Source organism: Caretta caretta, chromosome 28 (assembly GCF_965140235.1).
Source record: "Caretta caretta isolate rCarCar2 chromosome 28, rCarCar1.hap1, whole genome shotgun sequence".
In the NCBI taxonomy this organism is placed as follows: Eukaryota; Metazoa; Chordata; order Testudines; family Cheloniidae; genus Caretta; species Caretta caretta.
In genome coordinates, this window is record NC_134233.1 from 2507459 (window position 1) to 2516977 (window position 9519).

The 9519-nt window shown below is 66.3% G+C and overlaps 1 protein-coding gene across 5 annotated transcripts; it reads left to right on the top strand.

Moving 5' to 3' along the window:
* The first annotated feature begins 57 nt into the window (after nt 1–57).
* On the top strand, nt 58–7272 carry WRAP53 (WD repeat containing antisense to TP53). 5 transcript variants are annotated; one of them, XM_048833872.2, is made up of 11 exons: nt 58–162; nt 1605–1967; nt 2345–2443; nt 2930–3038; nt 3524–3612; nt 3831–3921; nt 4476–4608; nt 5555–5763; nt 5874–5977; nt 6418–6561; nt 6928–7272. In XM_048833872.2, the coding sequence occupies exons 2-11, from the start codon at nt 1723–1725 to the stop codon at nt 7115–7117; spliced, it is 1413 nt and encodes a 470-aa protein (XP_048689829.2). In that variant the 5' UTR covers nt 58–162; nt 1605–1722; the 3' UTR covers nt 7118–7272. The 5 variants fall into 5 exon arrangements, with proteins under 5 accessions (XP_048689829.2, XP_074980161.1, XP_048689832.2 ...); XM_075124060.1 differs by having other exon boundaries at nt 59–162; nt 1605–1747; XM_048833875.2 differs by lacking the exon at nt 58–162 and adding an exon at nt 565–655.
* Nucleotides 7273–9519: the final 2247 nt, after the last annotated feature.

Consider the following 9519-nt stretch of genomic DNA (forward strand, 5'->3'; position numbering starts at 1 on the left):
GGAAGCTGGGGTGGGCGGGGGCGAAGTGAGAGTGAGAGTTTCTGATCTCGCGGAGTTTCCAGCCACGTCTCGCGAGATCTCACCGAGCGGGTGGGGCCCGGTGCTATCATGGCCGCCTCCAGCCCTTGAGCGGCTTGTGCTGTCGGAGCGATAACCCGGGAGGTAACGGCGCCCGTCCATATAACACGCCCCCCCCCCCCCGGCAGAGAGTAGGCCCGTCCATCTATTCCCCCCCCGGCAGAGAGTGGGCCCGTCCATCTAACACCCCCCCCGGCAGAGAGTGGGCCCGTCCATCTATTCCCCCCCGGGAGAGAATGGGCTCATCCATCCCCCTTCTCCAGGGGAGAGAGTGGACCCGTCCATATAACACCCCCCCCGGGAGAGAGTGGGCCCGTCCATATAACACCCCCCCCCGGGAGAGAATAGGTCCGTCCATATAACACCCCCCCCCCGGCAGAGAGTGGGCCCGTCCATATAACACCCCCCCCCGGCAGAGAGTGGGCCCGTCCATATAACACCCCCCCCGGCAGAGAGTGGGCCCGTCCATATAACACCCCCCCGGGAGAGAATGGGCTCGTCCATCCCCCTTCTCCAGGGGAGAGAGTGGGCCCGTCCATCCACACCCCGGCACCCTTCTCCTCTCCACCTACCCTGGGTAAGAGCCCGGATTGCAGCTGGGAAGAGAGGACACGTGGTCTGGGGGGGCGGGTCTTGGAGCCAGGACTCCTGGGTTCTCTTTCTCGCTCTGGGAGGGGAGCAGGGGCTGGTGGGTTAGAGCAGGGGGGGCTGGGAGGCAGGACTCCTGGGTTCTCTCCCTGACTCTGGGAGGGGAGTGGGGGCTGGTGGTTAGAGCAGGGGGGGCTGGGAGGCAGGACTCCTGGGTTCTCTCCCTGACTCTGGGAGGGGAGCAGGGGCTGGTGGGTTAGAGCAGGGGGGGCTGGGAGGCAGGACTCCTGGGTTCTCTTTCCCGCTCTGGGAGGGGAGCAGGGGCTGGTGGGTTAGAGCAGGGGGGGCTGGGAGGCAGGACTCCTGGGTTCTCTCCCTGACTCTGGGAGGGGAGTGGGGGCTGGTGGTTAGAGCAGGGGGGGCTGGGAGGCAGGACTCCTGGGTTCTCTCCCTGACTCTGGGAGGGGAGCAGGGGCTGGTGGGTTAGAGCAGGGGGGGCTGGGAGGCAGGACTCCTGGGTTCTCTTTCCCGCTCTGGGAGGGGAGCAGGGGCTGGTGGGTTAGAGCAGGGGGGGCTGGGAGGCAGGACTCCTGGGTTCTCTTTCCCGCTCTGGGAGGGGAGCAGGGGCTGGTGGGTTAGAGCAGGGGGGGCTGGGAGCCGGGACTCCTGGGTTCTCTCCCTGACTCTGGGAGGGGAGCAGGGGCTGGTGGGTTAGAGCAGGGGGGGCTGGGAGCCGGGACTCCTGGGTTCTCTCCCTGACTCTGGGAGGGGAGCAGGGGCTGGTGGGTTAGAGCAGGGGGGGCTGGGAGCCGGGACTCCTGGGTTCTCTCCCTGACTCTGGGAGGGGAGCAGGGGCTGGTGGTTAGAGCAGGGGGGGCTGGGAGGCAGGACTCCTGGGTTCTCTCTTGCCATTAACCCTTTGTCTCCTGCCTTGGCAGGCGCCCGCGCTCTGGGGATGCCCGACTCACCGGGGCTCGTCGGCCGCTGCAGCACCCGCAGGAGCAGAGACGGCCCCCCCCGCGCTCCCCGCCGCCCGCCCAGCTGAGCCCCCGGGCGATGGAGCCAGGGACGCTGGCTGACGGTACCTGGGCGGACGATCCAGCCGGGGGAGACCCCGGGTCCGGGGAGCCCCCCGCCAAGCTGGCCCGGCAGAACGGCTCCCCTGGGGGCCAGGCGCCGGGGGCGGGATCCAGGCCGGAGGACCCCGGCGGGGAGCCGGCTGGGGGACAGGGGCTGGCGGAAGCAGGGAGCGAAGTGGCGGAGGACGGAGGACAGGAACCGGAGTGGGAAGAGGAGTACTAGTAAGGGACGGGTTGACGAGCTCGGGTCCCCCCTTGTGCCGGGCGTTGGCTCGGGCCCCACACACGGAGCCTCTGATCTCCGGGGCGCGGGGAGCACCCGGTTCTGATCGCTGGCACCAAGCAGGGGCTGGGTCGGGGTGTCTCGATCCACCGGGGTGGTTAGAGGCTGGGGCCTAATGGTTAGAATGGGGCGGGGAGCAGGACTCCTGGGTTCCGGGAGGGAAGTGGGGGCTGGTGGATCAGAGTTGGGGGGCTGGGAGCCAGGACTCCTGGGTTCTCTCCCCAGCTCTGGGAGGGGAGTGGGGTCCGGTGGTTAGAGCCAGGGGGGCTGGGTGACCTCTGTACCAATGTCTCCCCCTCCTCTCTTCCTCCCCCAGCCTGCCGGGCTACGAGTTCCTGGGGCCCCCCAAATTGCTGACGGGGGCCTGGGGCGAATACAGCAGCATGCTGGAGAACTTCCTCAAGGGCTGCAAGTGGTAGGATGCTGGGCCGGGCCCTGGTGTCAGGGGCTGGGGCGGGCGGGGTGGATATTTGGGGTCACATCTCGGGGCTCTGACCAGGGATCCGCTGCCCCCGCCCCCCCCGGGGAGCTGAGTGTCACACAGCCCCCTGGAGGAGATTGGGGACCCCCTGGTGGTGCACAGAGCCCCAGGAGCAGGTCCCAGACACACCAGACCTGGGGACTCCTTGAGAGTGGGGGCTGCTGGGATTGAGGGGACCCCAAATTGGGATGGGGGGGGTCCCTGTAATGGGATGGGTGCTCAGGGCAGTTGTTTCCCCATAGGGCCTTTAGCCTAAATACACATGGATGGGAGGGGAAACTGAGACTCTGGGAGGGCAGTGGAGTCTAGTGGTTAAAGGGAGGGTGGGGTGGGCTGGGAGCAGGACACCTGGGTTCTCTCCGCCGTTCTGGGCAGGGATGGGGGCGCCCTGATGGCCTGGCTGTGCCCCCCTCTCCGCAGGGCCCCTGACGGATCCTGTCTCCTGACCAACAGCGCCGACAACACCTTGCGCATTTACAACCTGCCCCCCGAGCTCTACGGCCAGGAGTGGGGGGCCATGGCCGAGATGGTAGGGGGGAGGGGTGGGCGGGGAGGGGGAGGGGCTCTTAAAGGGACAGTCTCACACACACACACCCCCGTGTGGTGTGGAACTGTGCTGGTGCAAATGGGTGGGTGGGGGGCTGGTTTTCCCCAATAGCCCCCACTCGCCTCCCAGAGCCAGGGAGAGAACCCAGGAGTTCTGGCTTCCAGTCCCCCCTGCCCTGGCTCCCAGCCCGCCCTGCTCTAACCACCAGCCCCCACTCCCCTTCCGGAGCTGGGGAGAGAACCCAGGAGTCCTGGCTCCCAGCCCCCCCCCTGCTCTAACCACTAGGCCCCACTCCCCTCCCGGAGCCGGGGAGAGAACCCAGGAGTCCTGGCTCCCAGCCCCCCCTGCTCTAACCACTAGGCCCCACTCCCCTCCCGGAGCCGGGGAGAGAACCCAGGAGTCCTGCCCCCGCCCTGTGGCTTCGGGGGGGCGGCGGCCTGACTGTCCGTGGGTCTGTCTCCCCACAGAGCCCCGTGCTGCGAATGGCCGAGGGAGACACCGTCTACGACTACTGCTGGTTCCCGCTGATGAGCTCCGCGGACCCGCCCACCTGCTTGTAAATGCTGCGGCCACGAGGGCGCCCCCTGCTGCCCCACGGGGAAGGGGGTGGAGCCCTTTCCCATCCGGCCCAGGGACTGGCTGGCTCAGAGGGGCGGGGAATGGGGCAGGGGCCTGTCCCCTCTAGGGTTGCTTGTTCCCCCCCCCATCATACACTCCCCAGTTGTTCTCCTCTGACCCCCCCCTCACGTTTCTGCCTCTCTTGTGGTCCCGCAGCTTTGCCAGCAGCAGCCGTGACAACCCCGTCCACGTGTGGGACGCTTTTCACGGGGACCTGCGGGCCACGTTCCGCAGCTATAACCACCTGGTGGGTACAGAGCCTGGCGCCCAGCCCCCCTGCGCCCACCCCTGGGCAGAGAACCCAGGAGTCCGGGCTCCCAGACCCTCCTGCTCTAACCCCACCGGCCCCCACTTCCCTCCCAGAGCTGGGCAGAGAACCCAGGAGTCCGGGCTCCCAGACCCCCCTGCTCTAACCCCACCAGCCCCCACTTCCCTCCCAGAGCTGGGCAGAGAACCCAGGAGTCCGGGCTCCCAGTCCCCCCTGCTCTAACCCCACCGGCCCCCACTTCCCTCCCAGAGCTGGGCAGAGAACCCAGGAGTCCGGGCTCCCAGTCCCCCCTGCTTTAACCCCAGCAGACCCCACTCCCCTCCCAGAGCCAGCAAGAGAACCCAGGAGTCCTGGTTCCCAGCCCCACCCTGCTCTAACCCACCAGGCCCCATTCCCCTCCCAGAGCTGGGAGGGAACCCAGGCGTCCTGGCTCCCAGCCCCCACTGCTCTAACCCACCAGATCCCACTCCCCACCCAGAGTCGGGAAGAGAACCCAGGAGTCCTGACGCTCCTCTCTGTGTGTCTGTCCCCAGGATGAGCTGACGGCCGCTCACTCCCTTTGCTTCACCCCCGACGGCTCCCAGCTGTTCTGCGGGTTCGATAAGACCGTGCGGGTGTTCGACACGGAGCGCCCGGGCCGGGTGTGCGAGAGCCGTCCCACGTTTGGTGAGAGCGCCCCCTGGCACCACCGTGGCGGATGGCACCACGACGCTGGTTTTGTAAAATGCCATTAGGTTTCAGAGTTAACACTTCCACAGCAGGGAAAGGAGGGGCCCGTGGGGATCAGGGAAGGCAGATTCGGGGTGATGCTTGGACTTCTGGAGAAAAATAGGGAATTGTTCTTTGTTGCCGCAACAATCTGGATGTGTACAATGGGGGGGGGTGTGGATGCTGGATCTAATTGAGCTGTCCGCTGCAGTGAATGAAATCAGGTTGTTTGCCGTCATTAGGTTCCAGAGTTAACGACCCACTCGGGTTTGCGTGGGGGGTGAAATGTGTGTGTCAGCCCCAGCTGCTCCCCTTCTGCCAGTGAAATAGGCATTAGGCATCTCACTGCCATCATTAGGCTCCACGGTTAATATGCCCCCTAGGTTTGAAGTTGCCGTTTGTGATGCAGTGGGGGTCCAGAGCAAGTGGACTCCCTGGGGGGGGCCCATGGCGAGAGATTCAGAGAGGTGCGGTTCCAGGTGACACCCCCCCCCCTGGAGAGAGTGGACCCCCGAGAAGGGCTGTCACTGAAGGGGGTTGCCCCCCAGGGACCGTATGGGGCCAAGAGTGGGGATGACCTGTGAGTCCGTGACAACGTTCAGCTCAGGGGAGGCTGTGGGGGGTGGAGGAACGACCCCTCCTCCTCTTTGCGGTGAAATGGAGCCGGCAGTTTACTGCCATCATTAAAGTCCAGAGTTAATACCCCGCCCAGGTTTGGAGGGGTGGGGGGGCAGGCAGGGTCAAACCTAAACCAGGTGATTAGGTCTCGGTGGTGTCACTTTTTCCCACCCTGCCACCATTAGGTTCCAGAGTTAACGGAACGGCGCTGAGTGGAGTGGGTGGGAGGGCTGTTCCGGGGGGATTGGTTGGGGGTTTTTTAACCTGTCCCCCCGCCCCGATGCAGTGAAGAAACAGGGGCAGAGCGGCATCATCTCCTGCATCGCCTTCAGCCCGCTCCAGCCCCTCTACGCCTGCGCCTCCTACTCCCGGACGGTGGGGCTGTACTCGCGGGCCGAGGGGGCGCCCCTGGCCATGCTGCAGGGCCACCAGGGCGGCGTCACCCACGCCCTCTTCGCCCCCGACGGCACCCGGCTCTACACCGGCGGGCGCAAGGTAGGCGGAGCTTACAGAGGGGCAGGGCCTGAGACACGGCTGCGGTTGGGGGTGGAGTCTGGGGGGGGTTTGTCTTCTGCTGGGCTCACTCCCTCCCCCCCCCACCCCAGGACCCCGAGATCCTGTGCTGGGACCTGCGGCACCCGGGCCGGGTTCTGTTCTCCATGCACCGCACCGTGGCCACCAACCAGCGCCTTTACTTCGACCTCGAGCCGTGAGTGACCTTTCCCTCCTTCCTCAACATCCCCGGGGGCCAGGACTCCTGGGTTCTCTTCCCCAGCTCCGGCACCCACTCTCGGTACGAGCCAAGGCACGTGGCTTTGTGGCTGCGTGCCTCAGTTTCCCTGCCTGCCTCAGTTTCCCCACCTGTAGAAAAGGAGTAAGGCGCCTTCCTTTGTCTCGGGGGGGCGGGAAGGGGTGCTCGCGGTGGGGCTGAGCGGGGCAACGCTGCTACCGTAACGCCCCTAATAATGCCCCTTCAGATAATTATTGGGGTCTGGGGATGGAACCCAGGCGTCCTGACACCCAGCCGCTGTCGGTGTGGAGCCCAAGGAACCCTGGGAGCCATAAACCCCCCCAGCTGCAGCCTCTAAGTGCCGGATTGGGTATGTGTCGTCCCCCCCCCGTGTCCCATCCCCCCACCCCACCCCCCAGGAGCGGCCGGTTCCTGCTGAGCGGTACCACGGAGGGGCTGGTCTCGGTGTGGGACACGGATCAGCCCCCGACCGGAGACACGGAGCCGGTGCTGGAACCTGCGCTGCAGTTCCAGGCCCTGCGGGACTGCGTTAACGGGATCAGGTACCGTGGGGCCCGGACGCCTGGGTTCTCTCCCCGGCTCTGGGAGGGGAGTGGGGGCTGGTGGGTTAGAGCAGGGTGGGCTGGGAGCCAGGACTCCTGGGTTCGCTCCCCAGATCTGGGAGGGGAGTGGGGTCTGAAGAGTTAGAACAAGGGGGCTTTGAGCCAGGACTCCCCGGGAGAGGACCCAGGTCTGGGATGGGAGTGGGGGCTAGCGGTTAGAGTGGGGGGGCTGGGAGCCAGGACTCCTGGGTTCTCTCCCTGGCTGTGGGAGGGGAGTGGGGCTTCACGTTAGAGCCGGGGTGCGGGGGCTGTGGGTCGGGGGGAGGAGCCGGTGGCCCCTCTTGACCCTGTCTCCCCTCTGTCCAGCTTGCACCCCAGCCTGCCCTTGCTGGCCAGCGCGTCCGGCCAGCGCGAGTTCCCGGAGCCGTGGGACAGCGGCGAGGAGGACGTGGAAGGGGGGCCCGGGCCACCCCAGCGCCCGGCCCGTGGCCACAACTGCCTGCAGCTCTGGTGGTGTGGGGAGAGCCGGGAGCCCGACCCGGCACCTGCCCCGTGATGCGGCCTCCGGATGGGTCGGGGAAAGTGGGGGGCTGAGCTGTGGGGGGCGATGAGGGGGGGGCCACTGTTTGACGCCGGGGATCTGTACATAACGCACTCAGCTTTGTCTCTATTCGCTGGCTCGTTTGGAGCCATAAAACTTTTTTTATCATCCCCCCCCCGTACGTTTTTGGGGGGCGGGCGACAGTGGGGAACTGGGGCCGACACCCCGACCTGCTCTAACCACTAGCCCCCCCCCATGCCGTGCACACCTGGGCTCCATGGTCCTGGGATTTCATGCCTTTCGCTAGCCGCCAGCCAGCTGGGAGACCCTACAATAACAAACCGCCCGAAGGCCCCCCAAGTCCCCGTGGAAAAAGAAAAGAAGGAAGATGGAGGAGGGGGCACGCTCTACCCGCCCCCCCTGCCTGCTCTACGTCCCTCCCCAGTCGTCCCAGTAGCGGGGGGCAAGCAGGTCCAATCCCCCCCCCTTCCCCCGCCCCCAGGCGTGTGAAACCCACCCCAGAGACGCGGTCTGGGGCCAGGTGGCCCAGCGCAGGGTTGGTTTGCCTTGGCAGCGGCTGTCCAAACACAGCTGGAGATGGGTAAATAGCTCTGCCCCACGGGAGGGAAGGCTGCCAGCCGGCCGGCAGTTGGCATGAGTGTCCATTGAAAGGTTGCAGGCGGGGGGGGGGTGGGGCGTGAGTCAGGACTCCTGGGTTCAGCTGCTGGGAGGGGAGTGGCAGGGGAGGAGGGATCCTTGTATAGACACTGACCCTGCCCCAGAGGTGGCCGCATCGCTGGGCCAGGGGTCCCCGGGTCACCAGCCGCCCCGCCCCAGAGGTGGCAGCATCTCGGTGCTGGGCCAGGGGTCCCCGGATAACCAGCCGCCCCGCCCCAGAGCTGGCCGCATCTCGGCACCGGGTGAGGGGTCCCTGTGTCACCGCCCCCCCCCCCCCCGCCTGGCCCTTCTGCGGGTCGGGGTCCCTTTAAGAGCTCACCTTCTGGCCTCCTTCTCTCCCCACCTGAGTCTCCTGTTTCCAGCAGCATCCCGTTGCCACAGCAACCTCCTGTGATGTCACAAAAATGGGATTAGGAGCAACCAAGCAGGACCAGGAGCCCCCCCTTAAAGGGACCCGGACTCCTGGGTTCCCTTCCCAGCCTGGGAGCCAGGACTCCTGGGCTCTGTCCCAGCTCTGGGAGGGGGCCCCTTGGTCTAACCACCAGCCCCCACTCGCCTCCCAGAGCTGGGGAGAGAACCCAGGAGTCCTGGCTCCCAGCCCCCCCGGTCTAACCCACCAGCCCCCATTCCCCTCCCAGAGGCAGGGAGAGAACCCAGGAGTCCTGGCTCCCAGCCCCCCTCCCCCGCTCTAACCCACCAGCCCCCACTCCCCTCCCAGAGGCATCGGGGGCGGGGGCGAGAGACCTGGCCAGCGGGGCCCCTCAGCCTGATCTGGGCCAGCGGGGAGGGGGCGGGTGCTGGCCTAGATCGGCTGCTGGGTCTGATCCTGGCAGGGGGCGAGATGCCGCAGTAGATGGGCCCGTGAGGCTGCTGCTATGGGGGGACGGGGGTGGCCCCCTGTGCTCCCAGGAGACCCTACAATAACCAAGTGATCGCTGCCACCCATGCTCCAAAGACCCGACAATAACAAAGAGGCAAGTATGCAGGGTGCTCAAAACATCTTAATGATTTATTATTGTAGGGTCTTCCTCAGCCAACAGGTTCTGGTTTTTGTGCTAAACTAATTACCCTTGTGGGGGGCAGATCTCAGCATGGGTTGTGTGTGGATCGGACTTGAGGAATCTCCCGGGTCTCTTAGCAGTATAGGGGCTATGACACGCACTAGTCTGGGCTCTTCCCATCCATAATGGGATTTAATTCCCCCTTTTTCTCCGGCGCTCGGCATCTCTGTCACGTTCGCTCCCGGCGCCTGTCCCTGCTTGTCTCAATATCCCACCTTCCCCTGCCGGATCCATACGGCACCGGACCTGCCCGGCTCCCCTGGCGGGGGGTGTGTGGATGTGGGGTTCGGGGGCGAAGCAGCCTCTTCCCCGGCTAGCAGGCGATGAGATCAGGGTGGGAGCCATGTCCCCAGTTGGTGTGGGGCGCAGGTGGGGAGGGGGAGCTCCTGGCTACTCCTGCTCTGGGCCCTGCCAGCAGGGGGTGCTGTGGGGGGACGGGGTGGGGGCAGCTCCTGGCTACCCCGGTCCCTGCTGCTGGGTGCAGACTCGCTGCAGTAACACATTGAGCCACCAGATGGCGCCAGCAGCCTCTGTTTGCATTGGGCAAATATTTCCCCCCACCCCCCTTGTGGGCTCCAGCCCCCCCCCCACCACGGGAGAGCGCCCCCTACTGAGCCCCCCGCTCGCTGCCCCACAGCGCCCCCTGGGGCCAGCCCTGCCTGCCGGGGGAGAGCCCCC

Excerpts from the sequence above, each read along its gene's own strand:
- WRAP53 (XM_048833872.2), top strand. The coding sequence starts at position 1,723 with ATGGAGCCAGGGACGCTGGCTGACGGTACCTGGGCGGACGATCCAGCC. Across the intron at positions 1,968-2,344 it reads GAGTGGGAAGAGGAGTACTA|CCTGCCGGGCTACGAGTTCC; the intron begins GTAAGGGACGGG and ends TTCCTCCCCCAG. Across the intron at positions 5,764-5,873 it reads TCTACACCGGCGGGCGCAAG|GACCCCGAGATCCTGTGCTG; the intron begins GTAGGCGGAGCT and ends CCCCCACCCCAG.